Below are 27,089 nucleotides of genomic sequence, written 5' to 3'. Positions count from 1 at the left end.
GTCCAAAAATTTGAGGTTAGTAGTAGTAGTAATCTATGTAAAAAGTGACAACATAAGAGTACACAGCTATAAGACAAAGTCAGTAAAATTGATTAGCTATGTGTAGTCTGCTTTTCAAAAGTTATTACTGTAATTATTACAGAAATTTATATAACACCTTCAATTTATGTAGTGCTTTACATATTGTACATTCACATTCATTTTATTTTCCTTGAGGCAGTGGTAACTATGGGTTAATGAATAATTATAACGGATCTGTCGTTTTTGCCTGTACAGTCAGTTGGCTGCATTACAGGTTTAATTGCTACTATAATGATGGTGTGTTTTCTTTTAGTTCCCCCAACTGAAAAAATTGCAAAACTTGAGAATCTGGAGCCAAGAACTGAATATAAGGTCTGTGTTCAGCTAGGTCGCCAAGGAGATGCAGGTGTTGGTCATCCAGGACCTGAAAGTCTCTTCACCACAGAGGCATTTGGTATGATTATCAGATTATTTCTTGTAAATGGCTTCCAATAAATTCCACATATTAATGAGCCTTGTAATCATATTATATGTGATCTCCTCAAATTCAGTTTTGTTTTATGTGGCTATTTTCCTTCTGTTATCTACTAATCAAGTATTGCTAGGTCACAGCATCCACTAAAGTTGTTGTCCAGTGAGCAGGTAAGTAGTAGAGCAGTGATGGTGAACCTTGGCACCCCAGATGTTTTAGAACTACATTTCCCATGATACTGATGCACTCTGCAGTGTAGTTGAGCATCATGGGAAGTGTAGTTCCAAAAAATCTGGGGTGCCAAGGTTCACCATCACTGTACTAGAGTAATCTGCAAAACTAAAAGAGGGACTTGCTATGTCGTCAGCCTTACTAGGCAGTGTTCAATCACTACGTGTATTACAAATGATCATTTTATTCTTTGGAAGCATACGAGCCAGCAGAAGGCTTTGCAGTCACTTTTTTGCTAAATGAGGATTTAACCACTTATTAAGGAAAGTGATTTAATAGCTTTCGCAATGGCCTAAGAGTACGCAGCAAACATATTATTTCACAGTATATCCTTTTAGTCCCTGTTCACACTTGTGCGATGGGGGAACCAGCACGATTCCTGTGCGGGTTCCTGCATTGCTCCTGAGTCGCAGGCGGTTCACACTGACATGTGCAACCGCTTCGGTTGTCTATGTAAAGTTAATGACACCCCCACATCAGTTCACAGATTGCAGTGCAAACTGTGAAATCATACAGGAATCAAATCACATGAGTGTTTCCGATTCCAGTGCAGAGCAAAAAAGGGTCCTGCACCATTTTGGTGCGAATGTGAAGAAATTTTAGTCATACAATCTGTATGGCTGAATTTCCATTGCACAGACATTGCATGTGATGTGCAAAGCAATGTAGTGCAAATCACATGCGATGTCCGGAATCGCACTAGTGTGAACCCAGCATTAAAGTATAGGAGAAGTCACTAAGAAGGCCTAAGCCCGCTAATATTGGCAGGCGCCAAATGGCATTGGTGTTTCATGTAAGGCACCCTGAATCCACATCTAAATTTGGATAGGTGACAACACTTCAACCTCCTGGGTCTGCTGCAAATCCCTGCTCGCAGGATCACCATCACCCCTTTTAAAAATGAGCTGACACCGACACCTTTCCCCATCATTCCATCTATCATCTGAATGTAAAGTTATGAATGGCCTCTACAAACCGTATTCATGAATAGATAGTCAATTAAAAACTGTACCGTTATCCAGAATTTTTTTTAGAGATAAGGGGTTGGGAGCCTGGTTCCCAGCCAGGTAATCACCAAAAAGCTAGAGGGCGATTGTACAATCTTGGTACAATACACATTCATGTGAAAGGATATACAAAAGTTTATTGATACACAATGCATGACAAAAATATCTAAATTTAATAAAAAATAGGTGACGGTCCATGTGTATCATCGAGATAATACTCCCCTGATAGGGAAAATAACAGTGGATAGTCACGTACAGTGTTTCTACTAGTTTCGCGGACTGAGCGGCTTCATCAAGAAAATATCTGCAATTCAATTAGCACATGATCAACAATGCATTTAATCACATACAGGAGAAAACAATGTTTCAGACAATATATGAATTTGAACAATATACAGCTGTTATATGGGGACAGATAGAGGACCGCTTACCGGGATAGTCATATCACCCTTTAGCTTTTTGGTGAGTACCTGGCTGGGGACCAGGCTCCCAACCCCCTTATCCCCATCATTTGAATGTGTTTCTTTGGCTTTGTGCATGTAGGACTTTTTTTTCCTCCCCTGGACATCTTTGCTCCAGGGGAGGATAAAAGCAGTGTTAAAAACTCTCCTGAAGCCGTATTTTACAGATGCGTTTAACACTTGGACATTCTGGCCATAGAAATGAATAACACTAAAGTCCATTTACATGGATTTAGGCGCATTGGGTGATTTTGGTGGGTTTTTCTTTTTCCTCTAAACGCTTGTAAAAGCCTATGTGTGCAAGTACATGTAGCCTAACAAAGAGGGGCATTCAGAGACAGAAAAAACATCAAACATAGCATTTTTGGCATCCTGTGTGCATGAGGTCTTAATACTCCCCAAACTGGAATCAATGAGGCATGATTACAGGGTGTTTTCACTTGTGTGCCTGGTTTTCCAAGAATATGTAATATATACATATAAGGATTTACCCCCTGAATGACCAGGCCATTTTTTGCAATACAGCACTGCGTCGCTTTAACTGACGATTGCACGGCCATACAACGTTTTATCCCAATAAAATTTATGTCCGTTTTTTCCCATAAATAGAGCTTTCTTTTGGTGGTATTTGATCACCTCTGCAGTTTTAATTTTTTGCGCTATAAACACAAAAATGACCAACAATTTTGAAAAAAAACAATATTTTTTACTTTTTGTAATTTTAATAAATATTCCAAAAAAAAGTCTTCCTCAGTTTAGGTCAATATGTAGTCTTCTACATAATTTTGGTTAAAAAAAATCACAATAAGTGTATATTGATTGGTTTGCTACAAATTAGGGGATACATTTATGGCATTTTTATTATTAGTTTTTATTCTCTAGTAATGGTGGTGATCAGCGATTTTTAGCAGGACTGTGACATTGCGGCAGACAGATCGGACACTTTTGACACTTTTTTGAGACCGTTAACATTTATACAGTGATCAGAGCTAAAAATAGCCATTGATTACTGTATAAATGTCACTGGCAGGGAAGGGGTTAACACTAGGGGGCGATCAAGGGGTTAAATATGTGTCCTAGGGAGTGTTTCCAACTGTGGGGGGGATGGGACTGCCTCGAGGAGTAGACATATCGATGTTCATAACCAGTATGAACAGTAGATCTGTCTCCTCTCTCCTGACAGAACAGAGACCTGTCTGTTTACATTGACAGATCTCCATTCTGTCTCTCTCAGGAGCAATTGCGGGTGCCCTGCGGACATCACGCCCCTAGTGGTCTTAACACGTCGGACGTATAGCTACGGAGATTCGCCTGGGGAGCCAACCTGCCACAGTATAACTATCACCTTGTAAAACAACCCATTCCGTTTAAAATAGAAATGAAAGCTGAAACATTTTTGTATGAATATAAAAAACCCATTGTAAATAAAAACAATTCCCTTTTTTAAAAAATGATCACATTCTCTCTGTTCTCAGCTGCATGAGAGCTGGGGGAGGAGAAGCAGCAGCACACTGATTTTGCCAGTGAATGGCTGTGCAGCAGGGGTGTGTCAGGACGAGTCTGGTTATTGGAGGAGACCAGGCATAGCTAGAGAACTGACCACGTTGTGTTATTCTGCTTAGTGTGGTCAGTTTTTAATAGGAAAGCAGAGGGACTGGCAGGAACACTAGGAATTTCACATAAAGGAAGCAATATAAAGAGAACAGGATACTTTCTCATGCAAGTACATGGTACATCAGGCTAGGCATGTGCAATTCGTTTTGTACCGAATTCCTTTTTCAGGGAAAGTTGACAAACTCATTAATTCGGAAATATTCAAATTAACAAAATTAATCTAAAGTTTGAAAATGCAAAACATTGAAAATTCGAAAATTGAAAATATGGAAATCTGAAATTTCTAAAATCTGAAAATTCGGAAAATAGGAATGAATATCCGAAAATTCAAAAGAACAAAAATCCGAAAATAAGAATGAAAATCCGAAAATTTGAAAACCCGAAAATTTGAAAATCTGAAATAATTACTAACTAATAATAACTATTACTAACTATAAAATTATAGGTATTGGAATTTCCTTTCAAATTTGGCTGTTAGTGAACGTAATGAATATGAATGTATCGGAAGTTATGAATTATCTGAAATAACGAATGCCCCATCTAAATGAATGGAACGTAACAAATTGATAATAATAAATAATAATAATAAAAACTTTTTAGGAAATTCTAATACCTATAATTTAATAGTTAGTTATTATTAGTTAGTTAGTTATTAATTTGGATTTTTCAATTTCCAAATTGTTAGATTTCGAATTATTCAAATTTTAGAATTTCCGTATTTTCTAATTTATGAATTTACGTATTTTAGAATTTACATATTTTTGGATTTTTGAATTTGTGAATTTATTCGAAATGATGAATTTGGATCATAATGAATGACCCGAAAAACAAAAAGAAAAAGAATGAAATGAAAACAAACACATTTTTTGGCAGTGCACATGCCTACATTAGGCACATATCAGGAATATGGGGTGTTGGGGTAACAAACGCCTTAAGGGCTGTATACATGGGTCAAATATCGGGCACTATTGGGCAGTTCAATAGAAACCGGCCAACATCGACCCCTGTGTATGGCAGTTGTGTTCAGGCGGGGGCATCTCCCTGTTAGAACACAGTAGCTCAACAAGGAAGGTCGCTGTACTAACATCAGATGGTAGAACAGGATCTCCTCCTGAGCTCTTCAGTTTTTTCCATTCAGTGTGTACTAGGCTTTACGCTAGCTTTTCTTTTCTGGACAACTTGATCTATTAATTATTGCTTCTTAAACACATTCTGACACAAAGTTTGTTAATGACTAACACTCAGGATATTTTTTTTGTTCAGTTATTTAAGATTTATTGTTCTAATCTAAAATTTAGATCTCCCTTGTTGACGATTGTCAGTGTGAATTAGTAATTATTTTATAACATATTACTGTTTTTTTATTACAATATCTTCTCTAGGTCTTCCCCCTCCAAAAGATCTCAGTTTGACACCTAACAGCCAGACATCTCTAGGTTTGACTTGGCTGCCCAACTGGGAAGGCTCTGAAGAAGAACATGTCAGTCAGGCTGAATGCTTCAGTCCAGACATTCCTGAAACCACTTTTTTTAAAACAGCTCCAGGAAATTTAACCAGAATTATTATAGATGGCCTCAAGCCAAAGACTTTATATCAGTGTAGGGTGAGAGTAAACACAAAGTCCCAAGGTGAATGGAGTGAACCAATGTTTTCATGGACGTACAGTGACCGTAAGTTTTACAGCTTCTGAATACGTTTCTTACCTATAAAATGAAGAACAGTTTCTTTCAAAATATGGCACATTTTTATGTGCAATGCTCTTAAGGCCCGTACACACGATCGTACTTTCCAACAAGAAACGTTGGATGTGAGCTTGTTAGTGGTAAGTCCGACCATGTGTATGCTCCATCAGACATTTGTTGGCTAGCATGCTCTCATATTTTCCGGCAACAAATGTGTGTTGTCACACTTTCCGATCGTGTATACATCAGTCTGTTGGACAAAAGTTCAAAGTACAGTCACGCATGCTCGGAATCAATGATCACCAAACACAACATTAGCAGAAGGTGCCCAAAGGGTGGCACATGACTATTGAACTTCCTTTTTATCGGCTCATCGTACCTCTTGTACATCACTACGTTCGTAATTGTTGGCCAACATTTGTGTGACCGTGTGTATGCAAGACAAGTTGGAGCCAACACCCTTCGAACAAAAATCCATGGTTTTGTTGTCGGAAAGTCTGATCGTGTGTACTGGGCTTAAGTGTTGTAGAAATACAGAAAGCAGAGTCTGAGGCTGCTCTTTGAGTACTCATAAAGCCATATTCAAATGTCCTCTCCATCACCATCACCTTGTTTTCTAGTGTGTGGCTAAAACCCTTCTTCTGGAGAATAAAAAGGGCATATTGTTTAAGATATAGAGGTTTAACGAGGGAGGGGGTTTGCTGCAGGGAAGGTTCATGGGGATTCAAGGTTTTAGGAACAGGAGATAATACGGTGGTCAGGTTAGTGTTGCAAAAGGCTTATTCTGACAGGTAGACATTTCAGGAGTAATACGAAAAGGGACAATAATGTTCTGTACAGATTTCTTTAAACATATTAATTCCTTTCTAAAATTAGATATTCACATGCATATGTCACATTATTTCCATATATGTATTGTTACATTATAAAGCTGTTGTTGCTTTTCTGTACTTTTTGTAGTTCCTCTTTAATCTAATATTATTTTAGATTTTAGATTATATTTTATATATTGTATTATATTTTATTTATTAAATTTTATATGTTTACAGAGATTCCACCACCAGCCTCAAATATTAATGTATTAAATGTCACGGATTCAACAGCCATTATCACCTGGTCCATTCAAGAAGGTCATTCGATCACAACTGTCATTATCCGCTATAAGATCTTTGGTGACACAGGGTACAATCATGACATTAAGATCAGAAATATAACCATTACTCAATACCAGCTGAAGGGACTCGAAGCTGACACAATTTATACGATTGAACTACGTACTGAGAACAATGTTGGGCAAAGCATTTCCAATCCAATCCGAGATGTCAGAACCCGTCAAGAAATCAAAGGTGAGACTGTCAGAATTAAAATAAATTTCTTAAGAATTAAAAAAAAGAATTGCAAATAATTTAGGAAATAATCATGAATGCTGATTTGCGATCACAATTCTTTATGAGGTACAAATGAAATATGGTTTTAACCTAATAATTTGTCAACATTAGTCACTGGTGGATATGTCATCTTGTGTAAGGCATATATAGAGTACCTAAAGGTAACTGCAAAAAATGTGCAACATTATTTACCTGAAACAAAGCTAACCAGTTCCTATAATGCTGACTGCATTAGAACCATTTTAATCATAGTTTGTTTTTACTTTCAATTATAATTTTCTATTGCAGTTTTTTTTTGTTATAGACATATGCATTTTACTGTTTAGTTCCATTAGATAAAAAACTCAGTTTGGAATCATAAAGGTGACAACAGATTTTATGTGATAACCAGTTTTGTTTCTAAAACTGAATACAAAAAACAAAAAACAAAACTTTAGATTACCACACACACTACAACCACATGAAAACTGAAAGAACGCTTTGTGACATTGGATGAAGTTGATGGTGGTCTAAAGATTGTCCACACATGCATACATTTTATAGACACTGTCTTAACCATTTCAAGCAGATTTAAATGGCTAGGCCAGTGGTGGTCAACCTGCTTGATATAGAGCAGGGGTGTGAAACTCAATTTCATCACGGGCCGCATCATCTATATGGTTGCCTTCAAAGAGCCTGTTGTATTTGCTTACACTAGATCCTACCTCTCCTTACATCAGATGTTAAGAGCCCCCCTACTATCAGTAGTTGAGCCCCCACCGTCCCCACCGTCCCTTACATCACAGTGCACCCCCCTTAGCTAGTGCTCCTGCCAAAAAAGAAGCTGGAGGCGGAGCTGAGAAGCAAAAAGTGCATGGTCTGGAGGAGAAAAATGTATTTAAAAAATTTGACTGCACTGATCCAAAAAGTGCTAGTGCAATATTACCACTGATACGGTGTCTATACCTTATATGCCAGCCTTAACAGTAAGAAACTATATACTATAAAGTGCAACATGTAAATAGATCAATATAGAGTGCAAATGATAAAGTGCAAAATATCACAACCTAGCACATAGGTATTTTATAATAACCCCCAAAATCCACTTCCATTTATCATATACATTCAATGTGCATATTATGCTCCAATTTTCATCCGTGCGCTATAACAAGAACTTTTCACCACTTCATGTGCCACCACCACCTTCTGAAATGGGCACTCACTAGAGCCTAGAAAAAGTTTTGCCTTTGGTTCATATTGGGATAACCACTCCACTTTCCTGGCATTTCTCCAACTAGTTAACCACTAGGTGCTCCTCATATCTCCATGTCAGTCTTGGTATCTCATAAGAATTAAACATCCATCATTGCGCAACATGTTTATATAAAATGTATTTTGACCAATAAGTTAATATCCAGAATGTATAAAATGTGCACTCACAATTTAAAGTACCTTAGGACCGCCACTAGGTCTTTCCAGCAGTTGGTTTTAGGGTTCCACTACGCCGATTTGTTCCTTGAGTTCGGCATGCGTTCCAAGCCTTGATCTGGTACAGGTTTGTGACAGGAAGTTACGTCCCTGATTACCCAGAAGAAAAAAAGAAGAAAAACAAACAGTTCTTTTGGCAGAGAAAAATGTGAGAGTGTCTAGTGTTTTCTTTCTGCCAGAAAACTGCTCTCAAAAAAGTAAACCAAGCTTAAAATATGTCCTAATGTGCATGAACACATGGCATAATATTAACTGCTTCTACAATCAAAATGCTAAACTCTTCTACTGTAAAAGTAGCATTTTTAAGCCTGTGTGCATGGACCTTTACAGTGGATTGTTTTAAAGATCGCTTATCACTGTATTGGCTGTAAATACTGTATAATGGCCTTTTTTTAGTCACTTTAATAAGTAAGATGTTTTCTTTTCACTCAGGTGCTTATGAATCAAAAGACAGCAATATGCTCCTCATTGCTATTTTGGGCTCTGCTGGTATGACCTGTCTGACAATATTACTTGCATTTCTAATTATGCTGCAGCTGAAGCGAGCCAGTTTCCAGCACAGAATGGCACAAGCTTTCCAGAATGGAGTGGTACGTGTTCTCAACAGTGTGTTTTGTATGTTGATTACAGAGAGAAAAGAACCCTGATAAATTCTGATAATATAGATGATTGTAAATGCCTTGGTGGTCATATATAAAACACCTGTAGGTTAAAGGAAACCTGTAGGGAAGATTATTGGCATTGCCTTCTGAAAATACTAGTTTCCTGGCTGCAGGGGCGGACTGACCATTTGGCCACTCGGGCACTGCCTGAGGGCCCCAGGCCACTAGGGGGCCCCATCAGGGTTGCCAGCCTCAGTAAAACCAGGGACAGCATGTAAAAATCTGTGTTTTATTTACTTCTGTCTCTGAAATGTCCCTTATTAACATCCTTTTGGTTTAAAAATCCCGAGATTATAGCTGCCCCACCTCTCCAGTACCTTCTTAGACAATAGAAACATGTCTGTGTATACTGTGTGTACATGTATGTGTATACTGTGGGATTGTATACTGTTTGTGTGTTTGTGTATACTGTGTGGCCCCATAATCTCTGATTGCCTGGGGGCCCCATAATCTCCTATTGCCCGGGGGCCCCATGAGTTGTCAGTCCGCCCCTGCCTGGCTGTCATGTTCATGTACTGGCTTTAATACTTTATCAGTCACGGGCCAGAGGAAAGCCAATGGCTTTATATTTATTTTAGTGCAGACTTCTTATAATTTCTACCAACACAAGAAATATATGAGTATTGGCTGGCAGAAAAAAACCATAAGGTATTCAGACACAGCGGAAGCTGCTCTAGGAGAGGACACCGAAGCAGCTTTCCCTGAGCCCGCTGCACTCTCACTGCCCGCATCCAAGGTAAGGACAGCGAGTGGTGGTGGGGGAGTGTGTAAGTGCCATGGGGGGGGGCTGTTTACTGCACCTCCCCCCAAAAAAAACAACCATCCGCCACTGCATAAGACCATTTAGTGGTAAATAAACTCAATGTGTTGGTACAGGTTAGAATAAATGGTGGTTTGAGCATAAATCAACACATAGAAGGTAGGTTCAGACACAATCTGCTAGACTATAAAATCACTATGTCAAGGTAACTAAGAATAGAGTTCTTTACCACTAGACTTTATCTAACTTATGGTTCAGCAAAACACAGTGCATGTAAGCACTAATTGCAATGTGAAAAATAATACTATTATTAGAGTGTTCTCTAGGAGAATGGCTAGGATATAGTGCAATGTCCCCTGAGAGGTACATCTTAGCATACATACTAGGCAAAGGTTTATGTCTAGCAGCTGTAAGGAACAGTCTTTAGCCCTACCTCTTCAGCCAGCTAACATTGGGGCTCAATTGTATAGTTGGTACACATGAGAATAGTCCCATTCAAGCCTGCAGGCAGCAATAAGACTACAAGATGGCTGTATAGTCAGTTTCTAAAGGGCTCAGTCTCCCTAGCAGGATATAGTAAATCCCTACAGCAGCAGCTCACCAATCCCAGCAATTTTGTAGCTCACCATCCGATCACACACACAGCAATTAGTCCACTCTCTGCTCTGCACCCAGGTGGATCAGTCTGCCAGCACCCTCCAAATTAGAATTTTTATTGTTGTTTGCAACCCATAAGGGAAAATCGCTCCAGTGGGGTGGAAGCAGTAAAAACTGTATAGATACACTGACCTTTCCCCACTCTGTCATAATAAAAAAGAATGTTTTCACTGCAAATGTGTTTTTTTCTGTGCAACTAAATACAAGTAATAAGGTACATTTATGAGCAACACATTTGAAAATGAATTGATTTAACTTAGTGTTCTCTTGTTCAGAGAGAAGAACCAATAGTGCAGTTCAATGCTACAACACTCAATCATTTAAGAAAAGCTAAGAACAGCCCTGATCCTGTAGAATACCCCGTCTTGGAATGGCATGATATTAAGTTCCAGGATGTGATTGGAGAGGGGAATTTTGGGCAAGTTCTCAAGGCCCGTATCAAAAAAGATGGCTTACGCATGGATGCCGCCATTAAGAGAATGAAAGGTACAGCGCATAGTATCTGTGGGTCTGTATGCAGGTAGGTGTGTGACCAACAATGTGGTTATAACAATACTTTTTTCTGTTTTTGTAATTAGAGTATGCATCTAAAGATGATCACAGGGATTTTGCTGGAGAGCTAGAAGTGCTGTGCAAACTCGGTAGTCACCCAAATATTATTAATCTCCTGGGAGCCTGTGAGCATCGAGGTGAGTATATAGGCTGAAAATTCTTTTCTCTACTTCTATTGTTGCAACACACATGATCATATATCAGACATGATCTTGCACATGGACTGACTTAAACAGTTTTTTAAATAAGACGCAAATTATAGTCATTTCTGCTCTGCAAGTGGTATTCAATTCCATGACATGTCTAGAAGGAAGCAGGTTAAACATGATAAAAATCATATTCTTTTAAATTGGCAACATACTTTGATCTTTGCTAACATTGATTCTGATCATTTTTGTGTCTTATATATCTAAAAACTGATTTCTGGGCTTTTAGTGTATATTTTTTGTTACGACTCGTGATTTGCAAAAAAGCTTGAATATTAGGATATTTTAATGTCTTTTTTGCATATTTTTAGTACCGATAACATCTCACTTATGTTCCATTTATTCCTCTTTACTGGTGATGGGATTATTTAGTTGTAGACTACGTTTTCACTTTTTTCCCACAACTTAAATGTACACAATGAAAATATCAACCAGCATGGCAATATGATTGCTTAGTGGTCAGTAATTATTATTGCCTTACTATTGCTGGGATCAACTGACAGTAATGCCCCGTACACACAAGCGGAATTTCCGTCGGAAAAATCGTGGATGGTTTTTCCAATGGAATTACGCTCAAGCTTGGCTAGCATATACACAATCACACAAAAGTTCTCTGAACTTTCGACCGTCAAGAACGCTGTGACGTAAAACACTATGATGAGCCGAGAAAATTAAGTTCAATGCTTCTGAGCATGCATCGAATTGTTTCCGAGCATGCTTAGGAATTTTGCACGTCGGAAATGCTACAGACGATTGGAATTTCCAATCGGAACTTTTTCCATCGGAAAAATAGAGAACCTGCTCTCTATCTTTTGCTGGCGGAAAGTCCGATGGAGCATACACACGGTCGGAATTTCCGAACAAAAGCTCACATCGGACTTTTGCTGGTGGAATTTCCGATTGTGTGTACTGGGCATAAGGATACTTTTAGCTACATGGTCAGTTAGGTTGAAATATCTAAGACAAACAAAGCCATACAAGCCAGAGGCTGTGGTATGTACATTAGTTGGTAAGAATCAGGTACTCTGCTATGTTGTGTCTCACATGTTTACCAGAAGGGAAAGCAGAAGGTAGCAGTTGCTTCAAGACCTATGGCATCAGGATCTAAAGTTTTATTTATTTATTTATTATGCATACTTAAATATCCCTGTCAATTTGCGCAGTGCTTTACATATCTATTATACATTCACATCAGTCTTTGATCTCAAGTAGCTTACAATGTAATGTCCCTAGCTCACATTAATATACCTACTAGGGCCAATTTAGACAGGAGCCAATTAACCTACCAACATGTCTTTGGAGTGTCTGAGGAAGCTGGAGTACCCGCAGGTTGCTTTGTGCACTGGTCCAAATTATTTGGTGGAGGGGGGTTATGGTTTGGGGTTGTTTTTCAGGGGTTGAGCTTGGCCCCTTAGTTCCAGTAAAGGAAACTCTTAAGGCGTCAGCATACCAAGATATTTTGGACATTTCCATGCTCCCAACTTTGTGGGAACTGTTTGGGGATGGCCCCTACCTGTTCCAACATGACTGCGCACCAGTGCACAAAGTAAGGTCCATAAAAACATAGTTTCATAGTTAGTAAGTTAGTTAGTGAGTGTCTACAATTGCCCCTATCCCTTTACATTGCACACTCACATTGGTCCCTACCCTCAAGGAGCCCACAATCCAAGGTCCCCATTCATATACTAGGGCCAATTTTGGACAGAAGCCAATTAGCCTACCTGCATGTCTTTGGAGGGTGGGAGGAAACCGGAGTACCCGGAGGAAACCCATGCAGGCACAGGGAGAACATGCAAACTCCAGGCAGGTAGTGTCGTGGTTGGGATTCGAACCAGTGACCCTTTTTACTGCTAGGTGAGAGTGCTAACCACTACACCACTGTACCGCCATGAGCGAGTTTGGGGAGGAGAAATTTGACTGGCCTGCACAGAACACCCTGACTCCTACGAAGTAATACTGGGATGCCATTAAAGTTCATGTGCATGTAAAGGCAGATGTCCCAATACTTTTGGTATTATAGTGTAACTAAAAATCATATATATTATGAAGTATAGATAGAACACCTTTTGGGATGAATTAGAGCTGAGACTGCGAGCTAGGCCTTCTCATCCATATCAGTGTCTCACCTCACAAATGCACTTCTGGAAGAATGGTCAAACATTCCCATAGAAACACTCCTAAACATTGTGGACAGCCTTCCCAGAAAAGCTTTTATAGCTGCAAAGGATGGGCCAACTCAATATTGAACCCTATGGACTAAGACTGGGATGCCATTAAAGTTCATGTGTGTCCCAATACTTTTGGTAATATAGTGTATATCAGACTCTTATGTGACATACAGGCATCAGAGAACTACAAAATGAAGAAGCCCAATGTTCCAGTTTTTCTTCAGGTTATCTATGAGCACAGTTAATAAATAGTACACATCATGATATTAAGTGGGTTTACTCAAGAATAAGAGTGAATATTGGGAATTGAGTTACAAATAGATATAATTATGCGCTTTCACAACCACAGAAGGGAACCCCACCATTGTGGGAGTTCTGCTAGTGAAAAAAGATTCTTATATCTTTCATCCTAAATTATGATTTGTTAGTTTGCAATGCCCTAAATATCTTAGGCCGCGTACACACGCGGGGACTGTTCGCTCAACTTTGTCCGCTGAACAGTGTTTCAGCGGACAGTCCGCTCGTGTGTGGGCTTTCAGCGGACAGTTTCAGCGGACAGTTTGACGAACAAAGTTTTTCGGAAATCCCGAAAAACTGTCCGCTGAAACTTGGTTTGAGCGGACAGTCCGCCCGTGTGTGGGCCAGTCCGCTGTACTTTCGAAATGAGCGGACTGTTCCCGCCCGGAGAAAAGTCTGCTCATTTCGAGCGCGTCTCCAGGTAGGCGGGGCCCGCGACGGAGACGTCGCGGGCTCCGCCGCCTGGAATGAACTTAAAGGGGAACCCAACGCCGAAAAAAATCGGCGTGGGGGTCCCCCCAAAGTCCACAACAGACCCTTGTCCGAGCACGCTACCCGGCCGGCCAGGAAAGGGGGGCGAGCGAGCGCGCCCCCCTCCTGAGCCGTACCAGGCCGCGTGCCCTCAACATGGGGGGTGCCTTGGGGAAGGGGGGGCGCGCGGCCCCCCACCCCAAAGCACCTTGTCCCCATGTTGATGAGGACAAGGGCCTCTTCCCGACAACCCTGGCCGTTGGTTGTCGGGGTCTGCGGGCGGGGGGCTTATCGGAATCCAGGAGCCCCCTTTAATAAGGGGGCCCCCGGATACCGGCCCCCCCACCCTATGTGAATGAGTATGGGGTACAATGTACCCCTACCCATTCACCTGTAAAATAAAAGTACCCAAAAAAAAACACAACACACGAGATAAAATATTTTATTGCACAGCTCCGGGGGTCTTCCGTCTTCGGGGGTCTTCTCGCCGGACTCCTCCGCTATCTTCTTGTAGCTCTTTTGCTAGCGGAGGAGTCCGGCTTTCTTCCTCCCCGCCGCCGGCCTCTTCTCCCGACTTCGGGGGTCTTGTCCCCCTCTTCGGTTCTTCTGCCGGGCCACCGCGCCTTCTTATAGCTCTTTTAGAGGCGGTGGCCCGGTCTTCTGTCGCCGCTGTCGTCGCCGCCGCCTTCCGTTCTTCTTCTTCTTCTTCTTCTTCTTCTTCTTCTTCTTCATCTTCTTCTTCTTCTTCTTCTTCTCCAGGAGATGTTGACACGTCGCTCTCTCCGGCCGGAATGGCAGAGCCGCGCTGCGCGGCCACTTATATAGTGACAATGGGGCGGTGTCACATGGTATATGTCACATGGGTTGGTCACATGGTGACCCCGCCTCCTTACGATGTCATAGTCCCCATGTGACATCAACCCATGTGACATCAACCCATGTGACATATACCATGTGACACCGCCCCATTGTCACTATATAAGTGGCCGCGCAGCGCGGCTCTGCCATTCCGGCCGGAGAGAGCGACGTGTCAACATCTCCTGGAGAAGAAGAAGAAGAAGAAGATGAAGAAGAAGAAGAACGGAAGGCGGCGGCGACGACAGCGGCGACAGAAGACCGGGCCACCGCCTCTAAAAGAGCTATAAGAAGGCGCGGTGGCCCGGCAGAAGAACCGAAGAGGGGGACAAGACCCCCGAAGTCGGGAGAAGAGGCCGGCGGCGGGGAGGAAGAAAGCCGGACTCCTCCGCTAGCAAAAGAGCTACAAGAAGATAGCGGAGGAGTCCGGCGAGAAGACCCCCGAAGACGGAAGACCCCCGGAGCTGTGCAATAAAATATTTTATCTCGTGTGTTGTATTTTTTTTTGGGTACTTTTATTTTACGGGTGAATGGGTAGGGGTACATTGTACCCCATACTCATTCACATAGGGTGGGGGGCCGGTATCCGGGGGCCCCCTTATTAAAGGGGGCTCCTGGATTCCGATAAACCCCCCGCCCGCAGACCCCGACAACCAACGGCCAGGGTTGTCGGGAAGAGGCCCTTGTCCTCATCAACATGGGGACAAGGTGCTTTGGGGTGGGGGGGCCGCGCGGCCCCCCCTTCCCCAAGGCACCCCCCATGTTGAGGGCACGCGGCCTGGTACGGCTCAGGAGGGGGGGCGCGCTCGCTCGCCCCCCTTTCCTGGCCGGCCGGGTAGCGTGCTCGGACAAGGGTCTGTTGTGGACTTTGGGGGGACCCCCACGCCGATTTTTTTCGGCGTTGGGGTTCCCCTTTAAGTCCATTCCAGGCGGCGGAGATGTGAGCGGACTGTTGCCTCGTGTGTGGGCGAGTCCGTTCATTTCAAAAGTTGCGCGGACTTAGTACGTCGAACTTAGTTTGCCGTATTTGTCCGCTCAAAAAGTGCCGTGTGTGGGCATGTTCGTTCATTCAAAAGTTTGAGCGGACTGTTTGACGAACTTAGTTTCGGCAGACAGTCCCCGCGTGTGTACGTGGCCTTACTGTTTCAAATGTGTTGTTATTTCTTCTCTACAGGCTACTTATACCTGGCAATAGAATATGCTCCACATGGCAACCTACTTGATTTTCTCCGGAAAAGTAGAGTACTGGAGACAGATCCAGCATTTGCAATAGCTAACAGTACAGCATCAACCTTGTCATCCCAGCAGCTTCTCCAGTTTGCAGCAGATGTAGCCCGAGGCATGGATTACCTTAGCCAAAAACAGGTCGGTACGGTGCACATTTCAACATTTATTAAAGAAGTACAGTATATTGAGAATTAAAAGTTTATGAATCTCTGGAAAAGCTGATTCCAATATGTGTATAACAAATTCTTTTATTTTTATTATATTATTTATTGGTAGATTTATAGTATTTGTTGGTAGATTTGTGAATCCAATAGCACACAGGTGAATCGGAATTCACAATTCCTGAATATTCATGTGCCTGTCGTGAGTTGGCGTGCACAAATTCAAATAGATTAGCAAAGAGTCCACCTTTCAATTGCTGGATCATGGATCATCATCTCTGTTAACTGTCTAGATAAACTATCATCACAGACTGTAGCACATGAACCATTACAATTATTTTAAACTATGGATAAATGTTCTCATAAAACAGGCTCTAGGCATTACTACAAGTCTGAGATAATGTTGCACTTTTAAAGCATTATTAAGCACTTCAATACAGGGCACTTTCGTCCCCTTCCTTCCCAGCCCAATTTTCAGCTTTCATCGCTCTAGCGCTTTCAGTGACAATTCCGCGGTCATGCTACACTGTACCCAAATGAAATTTTTATCATTTTGTTCGCACAAATAGAGCTTTATTTTGGTGTTATTTATTCACGACTCCGTTTTTTTTTTTTGCTATATAAATGCAAAAAAAGCGGAAATTTGGAAAAAAAACAATATTTTCTTTTTTCTATTTTAAAAGAAATCCAATAAAATCAAATTTTGTCATAAATTTAAGCCAAAATGTATTCTGCTACATGTTTTTGGTAAAAAAAATTCCGTTAAGTGTATAATAATTGGTTTGTGTGATCACGGACATATGTACGCAAATGATCATGTACATATGTGTGCAGGTGATCACGTACATATGTGTGCAGATAATCATTGGAACATGTGATTTTAGTGGGACATATGTGGGGGACATGTTTTTATTATTAGGGACATGTGTTTTTATTATTTGGGGACATGTATGTTTTGGGGACATGTGTGTTTTGGGGACATATGTGGGGACTGTGTTTATACTGTGTGTTGTGTTGTGTGTTTACACTAGACTGATGATCAGTGAGTAAAAAGCTGTAAAAAACAGCTCATACTCACTGATCATCAGCCGGCTGCAGCGATCTGCTCTCCTCTCCTCATCGATGACTTCCGTGTGAGGAGAGGAGAGCCGATTGCCTAGCAACCGGCTGTTTGTTTATATCACATGATGGCCGTGATTGGACACGGCCGTCATGTGATCAGGAGGGCCAATCACAGAACCCTCCTGCCGATCTGAGATGCGCCGTGTCCAGGTGACACGAGCACATCGGGATCGCGCCGCTGCGCGGGCACGCACGCGCGCGATCCCGCTCCTTCTGAAGGACGTTCCTGAACGTCCTATCAGAAGTAGACGGCTCTCACCCGGCCGTATATGTGCATTGGCCGGGTGGGAAGTGGTTAAAAAAAGAACCTACAGTATATATAATTAGGAATTTGAAGGAAGTGTTGGTATATGGATCTGCTAGCTGGTCAGTTTAGCCAAGGTTCTTGAAGGACCCTGGAAGAGATATCTCCCTGATATTTAGCATTTAAACTAAAGCTGAACCTCCACGTTTGCCATATATCTATATATATATTTCTTTATTTGATGTATCAGGTAATCATTACATTTTGTCTTTTGCTAGTTCATACATCGAGATTTAGCAGCCAGAAATATTTTGGTTGGCGAAAGCTACAATGCAAAAATTGCTGATTTTGGGTTATCTCGAGGGCAAGAGGTGTATGTAAAAAAGACAATGGTAAGTATCTTTAAAGCTTTTTTTTTTAGCAGAAAAAAAGCTTAAAAATATTATTTACACAGTATTTCTTCTGTGAAGTTAACCCTTCCTCTGTTATACAAAAACGTATTTAGAGAGATGAATGCGATCATTGGAGATTATAGCATAGCTCTATCTGAGGTGAAGTGTAACTATAAATTTGCGATTTTGAGAGATTTTGAACCAGATATGCTATAATTCAAGGATAGGTGTATTTTAAAATAATATACCCTAAGACAGACCCCCTCCTCCCTTCTTGTACTATACTTTATATTTCCCCTAAAGCAAGATGGCATACTATATTTGATATTTTATTTAGGGACGGCTCCCAGTTCGATGGATGGCAATTGAATCTTTGAACTACAGTGTTTATACAACGAACAGTGATGTGTGAGTACATTTTAATTCTAGTCAGTTGTATATACTGCTTTATTTTGGCGTAAGGAGGTTTCATGTAGTATTAAATAAAGAGATTTTCCAGAAACAGATACAAATTGGATCCTCCTCCTATACTTTTTTTTCAACACCTGTATAAAGCCCATTTTACTGGAATAAGGGGGCTTGATCTCAAAATTGGAGGCAGCGCTTCTAATAGCACAGCCTTGTTCTTCAGATCTAATGGCACCCGATGAGAAAATCAGGAGATCATCAATGAAGAACAAGCATACCTGTAAAAGAAAAGCATAACCCTGTTAAGACTTCTTAAAAGTAGAACCATAAACAAACCTTTTTTTTCATTTTGGATAGAAAAAGGGAAGGTCATAACCCCTTTAAGTTAATTTTTTGCCCTCTGTGTCCCATTGAGGAGAGTTACGCCCATTTTCTGGCCCATAGCCAAAACAGGAAGTGAGGGGAAATCCCTACAAATTAAGGGAATCCTCGGGGGACCCCCAGGTAACCAAAACTAGTCTCCTCATCAGAAGATTTCCCCGCTCTTACTTTTTCAGGGGACAACCCAAAATTTAGGATTTTCTTTTACTTTCACTTTCAATGATAATGGTAAACAGGACAAATAGAGAAGGTGAATCTCCCTAACAGGGGCACAGAGAGCGATAAAAACCTGACAGGGGTTCTAATCCATCTCTACTCTATCCAAAACAAAAGCGGAAAAAAGGTTTGCCTTTAGTTGTACTTTAAATCCCTTAATTTTTTTGAAGGAGGAACTCTCCCAAAAACCTTTGCTCTCCACCTTCTGTAAAGGGTATAAATATAGAAAATATTTTGCTCTGCTTTACTCTGCACAATAATGTTACAAAACCCTTTGTTGTTTGGAAAAACTCCTATAAAACCTTGGAGTTTACAAGGTTGACCTCTCCTTCTGAAAATGCTGGTCCACCTCAGACTAGTTCTGGGTCATTAACTCAAAGTACATTAAAACCACCTCTACCAAGCTCTTTTCAATAAATATTGCAGGAAACAATGCATTGAACGCAAAATGTAGTATCCCATTTCAGTGTTCACTTCATGAAAGTCTCATTTATACATAAGGGATTCATTTTGCTTGCATTAGAATTACACTTTGCACTTAGCTCCTTTCACTGTCATACTAAAGCTTGATTCACACTAATGCATTTTTTTATGCATTTTGCAGAAATGTAGGGATTTTTTTTAACATGGGTTCCTATGGAGCACATTCACATCAATGCATTTTTGTGCTTATGTGTTTTTGGAAAAGGTCGGGGACTTTTTCCCCACAAAATACAGTGCTTTGCATGTAATACACTTCAATGGACCCACATCCTAAACACAAGTACCATGTTTTTTTACAGCATTTTTACCACGGTTTTGCCACAATTTGCGTTTTTTTTACACTGTATATAGCTGCTTGCTAAGGAAAGGGACTGGAAGCCGGCTGCCATGTCCTTATCAACCGATGAGTCATCAGCTGTCAGGCCTCACCGCTGACAGCTGAATGTAAAAAAAAAAGAATTGCCGGCTAAATCACAAAAACAGCGTGGGGTCCCCCCCATGTCCATACCAGGCCCTTAGGCCTAGTATGGATTTGGAGGGAACCCCCACATGTCAAAATTGAAAAAAAAAAAATTTGAAAAAAAAATGGCATGGGATCCCCCCAAAATCCATACCAGACCCTTATCCAAGCATGCAGCCCGGCAGGTCAGGAAAGGGAGGGGATGAGTGAGTGCCCCCCTCCACCCTCCTGAACCATACCAGTCCCCTTGCACTCAATATGAGGGGGTGGGTGCTTTGGGGCAAGGGGGCTCTATGCCTCCCAAAGCACCTTGCCCCCATATTGATGGGGACCAAAGGCCTCTTCCAGGCAACCCTGGTTATTGATTTTCGGGTCCGCAGGCAGGGGCTTATGGAAATTTGGAACCCCCCTTTAACAAGGGGGGCCCCAGATCCTGGCCTCCCCCCTATGTGAATGGATTGTACATTGCACCCCTACCCATTCACCAAAAAAAAGTAGTGTGGTGTGACAAAAGATAATAGACAGTTTTTTATTAAAAATATCTTATTCTCCCCCCCTTCTCCCTCCTCCGGGCTTCCCCTTCTCCCACTTCTTCCTCCCTTCTTCTTCTTTCTCCTGTCTTCTTTGTCCGGTGTTCTTCTTCCTCCACCGGCCCTCCCGGCGCTGTTCCGATGCTGCTTCCCACTGTCCTGTCCGTGTCGATGTAAAGCATTTCTTAGATAACTGTGGGGCATGGCCATCGGATGACATCATCCGGAGGCCCCGCACCCATGTGACATCACTGACCCATCATGCCCTGGGGGGTGGAGTGACAAGGGGACGGGGCCTCTGGAAGAAGGAGAAGACCGGAAGAGTGAGTGGGAGAAGCCCGGAGGAGGAAGAAGCGGGGAAGAAGACATTTTTAATAAAGGACTTGTCAAAAACTGTCTATTGTCTTTTGTCACACTACACAACTTTTTTTTGGTGAATGGGTAGGGGTACGATGTACCCGATATCCATTTACATAGGGGAGAGGCCGGGATCTGGGGGCCTCCTTCGTAAAGGGGGTTTCCAGATTCTGATAAGCCCCCTGCCCACAGACCTCAACAACCAATGGCCAGGGTTGTTGGGAAGAGGCCCTTGTCCCCATCAACATGGGGGCAAGGTGCTTTGCACCCACCCCCCATATTCAGGTCATGTGGACTTGTATAGTTCAGGAGGGGGGCACTTGCTTGTCCCTCCCTTTCCTGACCTGCTGGGCTGCATGCGCGGATAAGTGTCTGGTATGGATTTTGGGGGGGGGGGGCACATTTATTTTTCAATTTTGACGTGGGGGGGTTTCACTATTTTTTTTAGCCACCAATTCTTTTATTTATTTTTTACATTCAGCTGTCAGCAGGGAAGGCCGCTGACAGCTAATGACTCATCGGTTGTTAGGACTCAGCTGCCGGCCCCTTCTTAACAACCAGCTATATACAGTGTAAAAAAAAACACCAATTGCGGCAAAATTGTGGTAAAAAACACAAGCACAGAAAAAAGCACTGCAGAAATGCTCAGAAGCAACATGCATAAATGTAAATCAATCCTAAATAAGGGCTGCTAAATAGTGTACTTCAAGCAGTTGCAGATCATCAAGATCAGCCAAACTAATGATCATCAAAAACCTACCGAAATGTCATTGTGATTTGTTAGCATTATTTTCACAATTGATATTTTTATGTAATTGCTTTAATAGATCATCTTCTAAATGGATGTTGCATAAACAAGATGTGCAGTAGATACATTTTAGACAATGATTTTACATATTTTAACTTATTTGACCAACAATCTTCATGTTTTTTTTTCTTTTATAGATGGTCATTTGGTGTTTTATTATGGGAAATCGTCAGTTTGGGTAGGTATAACAGCTTTAACACAACACAAGGATACCTGAATGTAAAAATAGATATTTTTACTTGTATAGGCTTTGTATTTATATAGTTGCATAACATTCTGTATGTCAGTGGTCATCAACCCTGTCCTCAGGGCCCACTAACAGGCCAGGTTTTATGTATTACCTTGGGGAGATGCAGACTAGAATACTGCAATCACTGATCAGCAAATGATATCACCTGTGATATATTTCAGTTATGTTTCAAACCTGGCCTGGGCCCTGAGGACAGGCTTGATGACCACTGCTGTATGTCATAGTTTTAGTTCAAATGTGTTGCAGTAGCTGAGATGTATTTACTAAAGGCAAATCCACTTTGCACTACAAGTGCACATGGAATTGCACTTGGAAGTGCAGTCGCGATAGACCCGAGGGGGACATGCAAGAAAATGAGAAAAAAAACAGCATTTTTGCTTGTACATGATTGGATGAAAAAAATCAGCAGAGCTTCCCCTTGTTTCTTATTTTCTCCTCAGATCTACAGGGACTGCACTTCCAAGTGCACTTGTAGTGCAAAATGGATTTGCTTTTAGTAAATAAACCCCACTATCTATAGCAGTGGTTCTCAACCTCAGTCCTCAAGTACCCCCTACAGGCCATGTTTTGGGAATTTCTCTTGAAAAAAATAGCTGTCCAAAATACAAAGTTATTGGGGATTTACTAAAGGCAGATCCACTTTGCACTACAAGTGCAAAGTGCACTTGAAATTGCACTGAAAGTGCACTTGGAAGTGCAGTCCTTGTAGATCCAAGGGGGACATGCAAGGAAAATAAAAAAAACAGCATTTTAGCTTGCACATGATTGGATAATAAAATCAGCAGAGCTTCCCCTCATTTCAGATCTACCCCTCAGATTTACAGTGACTGCACTTCCAATTGCACTTTCAGTGCAATTTCAAGTGTACTTTGCACGTGTAGTACAAAGTGGATTTGCCTTTAGTAAATAACCCCCATTGACTCTGATTTAAAGCACCTGTGCAAAATAAAAGAAAACCTGCAACTATGGCCTGTTGGGGGCACTTGAACACTGAGGTTGAGAATCACTGATCTTTAGTGATCTGCAATGGGGGAGATTTACTAAAACTGTTACACTCAAAATCTGGTGCAGCTGTGCATGGCAGCCAATCGGCTTCTAACTTCAGCTTGTTCAATTAAACTTTGAAAATAAAATCTGGAAGCTGATTGGTCTCTATGCAGACCTGCACCAGATTTTGCACTCTCCAGCTTTAGTAAATAAACCCTACAGTGGGAACCTTTAGCTGTTTTGGAACTGGAAGTCCCTTCATTCCCTGTTGACCACACAGATTTTACCTTAAAGTATTTGTTTTGAGCAAACAGTTTAAACAAGTGACTCTCATCTCATCTTGTGACTAGTGGAAAACCCTTTTTTTTTTACTAATAACCTCAGCTAAAGTCTATTAGTACCTATTAATCAGGCGTATGCAGTGGTTGGAAAGTATCCTGGCCCTTTGCCATATGCAAAACTGTATTTTCAGAATCACAATCCATTTCAGTGGCTTTCAAATTAGGATTATTACCTGGCTATTTTAAAACCCTACATTCCTACTAAAACTCTTTTGTTGATTTGCTGCCACATTTCAGCTCACTGTTATATTGCATGACCCAACTTAAAGTTTTAAATCAAGGCCAAATAGTTATTCTAAGGCCCCTTTCCCACGATTGGCCTGCAAAGATCCGTCAGTTTTTCAGGCGGATCTGACCGGGCCACCCATTGACTGGTATGGGCAGGAGGATGTCCAAGGAGATGTGTCCGTTGACACCCACCTGTCATCTGACCCTACGAGATCAAAACAGACAGGTGGCGATACGTTCGCAATCATTCCAATGGATTGGATTGTATGAAAACGGACAGGCTGTCCGTTTTCATCCCATCTCGCCATAGAGGGCATCAGAGCTCTGACAGGTCTGTCCATGCACAGTGAGCAGAGATGGGCCCTGCTCAGCGGGGATCAATAGAGTGATTTACGCCTAGCTAGTGGAATCCATTGAGCAGATCCTGTGTGAAAGCAGCCTTATGTAGAATGTTGAAATGATTTGGATCCATAAAAACTGTAAGCTGTTTAGGTACTAAGATAGAAAAACAGCCCCATAACATCATACTTCCTCCATCAAACACATTTGGGTTAAGGATATTGGGGTTGATTTATGAAAGGCAAATCCACTTTGCACTACAAGTGCACTTAGAAGTGCAGTTGCTGTAGATCTGAGAGGAAGATCTGAAATGAAGCGAAGCTCTGCTGATTTTATCATCCAATCATATGCAAGCTAAAATGCTGTTTTTTTATTTTCCTTGCACGTCCCCCTCGGATCTACAGCGACTGCACTTCCAATGCACTTGTAGTGCAAAGTGGATTGCCTTTAGTAAATCAACCTCATAGTGTATGGGTGTTGTTCCAGTAATGCATTGAACATCCAGGTGGCCGTTAGCAAACTTGGGATGGACAGCACTACTTAGTGCAATGGCTTTCCTCATTGTAAGTCTGCCTGATCACCACACTTTTATAGCGCTATTAGTAGATTCATGAACACAAATGTTATAAAGTGCAAGAGATGCCAACAGATGCCAACAGATCTTTCTCCATCACACATTTTGAGAACTGTACTGTATCCTTGCACTAATCTCTTTAGAACACCTATGCTTGCGAAAAGTATAAACAGTGTACATTTTTTCCATTTCTACACTGCCTGATGGAAACCTTAGTTTTCAGAAATATGTTGGTGATTCTTTTCATTCTTGTGAGTTTTAACAACTCTATCAGAGGCATTTTGAAATCTATATTGGTAAGGCTATATTGCCCACCAACATTCTGCTGCAATGAGCTGTGTGACCTGATACCTAACATATCAAGTAGAATATCTGATTTGAATCCCCCTTTTTCAAAATGGCATTACCACATGCTCTTTCCATATAATTAATAAAATGATTAAGGAAAAAGCTAAAGCAGAATGTTTAGTAGACCCAGAGATAATATATTAATATTGGGGTTTCTATGCTGGTTTTAAAGTAATGATATTATATATCTATTAACAGAACCTGTTTCCTACCTGCAGGTGGGACTCCATATTGTGGCATGACATGTGCAGAACTCTATGAGAAGTTACCTCAAGGGTACAGACTTGAAAAACCTCTCAATTGCGATGATGAAGTGTAAGAAAAGCATGATATTATGAGTATTGCTTTATAAGTTATTACTGTAAATGTGTTAATTTCTGGAAATCCCTTTTTACTACAGTGTGGTTGCAAGAACCGCTAAAAGCACTATTTGCATCTAAACTAGCAAAAACACCACGGTCTAACAAATCTTGCTGGGAAAAATAGTCTTAATGGTGTTCTTATTTCTCTAACTACTAGGTTCCTCCTCCTCAGCATGTTATAAAATTTGTGAACCAGAAAAAAATATACACTTCAGTAATTAAATAGGAGATCGCCAAAGAATGTCAGTTTCTTTGCTGTCTCATGTTCAAAGCATTACGAGTCCCTATTCCACTTAAAGCGGAGTTCCACTTGTTTTTTAGTTTATTAAAAGTCAGCCTGTGACGTGTCCCAGAAGATTGCAGGGAGGGAGGGGCCGTCTAGGGAGAGAGGAGGAGTCACCTAGGCGGCCAAGAGATGGAAGCAGGAAATGGGACAGGAAGTCCCTCTCAAAACATGGCGCCCCCCCCCCCCCCCACAAAAAAATGACATGCCAAATGGGGGCGAGGAGTTCTTAAAGTGCTTAAAGTGGAAGTTCCACTTTTGGAACGCCTTAATAAGCACGCAGATTAGGAAATTCAGAGCTCCATATCTACATACCAGTTGTGGCTCTGTAACTCTGAAGTACTCTGAGTGCTGAAACCTCTGGATCAGCATGACAGTTCCATATTTCCTCAATACATATTGGCTATATGTCACTTATCTCCAAGACCAGTTTATACCACAGAACTGGAATCTGCTTTTAAAATCATACATCACAACTGGTCACCATATTTACTAAAATAAATGCCACTAATTAATCAGCTCCTCAACATTTGATGTTGATGTTTAGAATTGGTCACCATATTTGCCTTCTTACATTCAGATGTGCAAATTAGAATTTAAATTTCTCAAGCATTATTCTGCAAAATAGTGTGCTGACACCTATTGGTGAAATGGATAAGTAGTGGGTGCGGAAAATACATATGTGGTATCTCAAAGACTTTGCTGTGACAAAGATTTAACCAGTTCCAATCCATCATAAATCAAATCACAAAAGAGTATGTTGTATCCACAGTGGCTGTTGTTGAGCTTGATAATGGGATACAGCTCAACTTTTTTTTCCCCATAAGGATGCTTTTAGACATTGAGCAGGGTTTTAGGTCTAGTAGACATTTACTTTGCACTGCAAAGGTATTTCATATACTTTTTTTTTTCTATTTTTGAGCTTTCTTTAAAGGAGACACTAAAAAATTGGGAAAAAAGAAAACGTTTAAACTGCCTTCTATGTTTATTTACACTACAGTATTTTTGGGGGGCGAATGAGTACTTATTCACATGAGAGGGCAGGATCTGGGGGGCCCTTGTTAAAGAGGTCTTCCAGATTCTGATAAGCCCCCTACCTGCAGACTCCTATGAGCATGGTTGTGAGGAAGAGGCCCTTGTCCCCATCAACATGAGTACAAGGGTATTTGGGGAGGGACCCTGCCCCAAAGCACCCCCCCCCCCCCCCCCCCCCATGTTTAGGGAATGTGGCCTGCTATGTTTTTTTATTGGCGTTTCCCTCAAAAACCATACCAGACCCAAAGGGTTTTTTCTTAATTTTTTTTTATTGCCAGCAATTCTTTTTACATTCAGTTGTCAGCAGGGAACCCCACTGATAGCTGATGACTCATCGGTTGTTAATGTTTCAGAGGCCATCCGCTCCCAAACAACCATATTGTTTACTGGTTCTGAAGGATGCCAGCAGCTGCTGGTTCCTTAACTATCATATGCCAGGACCATTATTTATTTACCGCATGCATTTATTTATTTCCTTTTGTGAATTGTGTTTATCGCCCTTTCATGCGGTATTCACTGAGTATTTCTTTGTTTTGTGGTAAATACAGCAAAATGGTATAGTGAATTGACAGTTTCAAGATT

General features: G+C 41.3%; 1 protein-coding gene across 2 annotated transcripts in view; it reads left to right on the top strand.

Annotated features, from left to right (window-relative positions):
- The window catches only part of TEK (TEK receptor tyrosine kinase), a 166,951-nt gene that overhangs the window by 137,524 nt on the left and 2,338 nt on the right, over positions 1 to 27,089 (top strand). For both annotated transcript variants that reach the window (XM_077475145.1, XM_077475146.1), the window contains 11 exons: positions 335 to 475; positions 5,189 to 5,476; positions 6,538 to 6,834; positions 8,776 to 8,933; positions 10,698 to 10,908; positions 11,001 to 11,111; positions 16,146 to 16,336; positions 18,004 to 18,117; positions 18,455 to 18,525; positions 21,898 to 21,938; positions 25,046 to 25,142. In XM_077475145.1, the coding sequence (XP_077331271.1) occupies positions 335 to 475; positions 5,189 to 5,476; positions 6,538 to 6,834; positions 8,776 to 8,933; positions 10,698 to 10,908; positions 11,001 to 11,111; positions 16,146 to 16,336; positions 18,004 to 18,117; positions 18,455 to 18,525; positions 21,898 to 21,938; positions 25,046 to 25,142 (1,720 nt within the window). The remainder of the gene's footprint in view (positions 1 to 334; positions 476 to 5,188; positions 5,477 to 6,537; positions 6,835 to 8,775; positions 8,934 to 10,697; positions 10,909 to 11,000; positions 11,112 to 16,145; positions 16,337 to 18,003; positions 18,118 to 18,454; positions 18,526 to 21,897; positions 21,939 to 25,045; positions 25,143 to 27,089) is intronic.

The sequence above is a fragment of the Lithobates pipiens genome, unplaced genomic scaffold (assembly GCF_037356315.1).
Source record: "Lithobates pipiens isolate NorthernLeopardFrog02 unplaced genomic scaffold, aLitPip1_a1.2 Scaffold_13, whole genome shotgun sequence".
NCBI lineage: Eukaryota > Metazoa > Chordata > Amphibia > Anura > Ranidae > Lithobates > Lithobates pipiens.
Note: the sequence above shows the minus strand (reverse complement) of the source record. Positions and strands in the feature narration are given on the sequence as shown.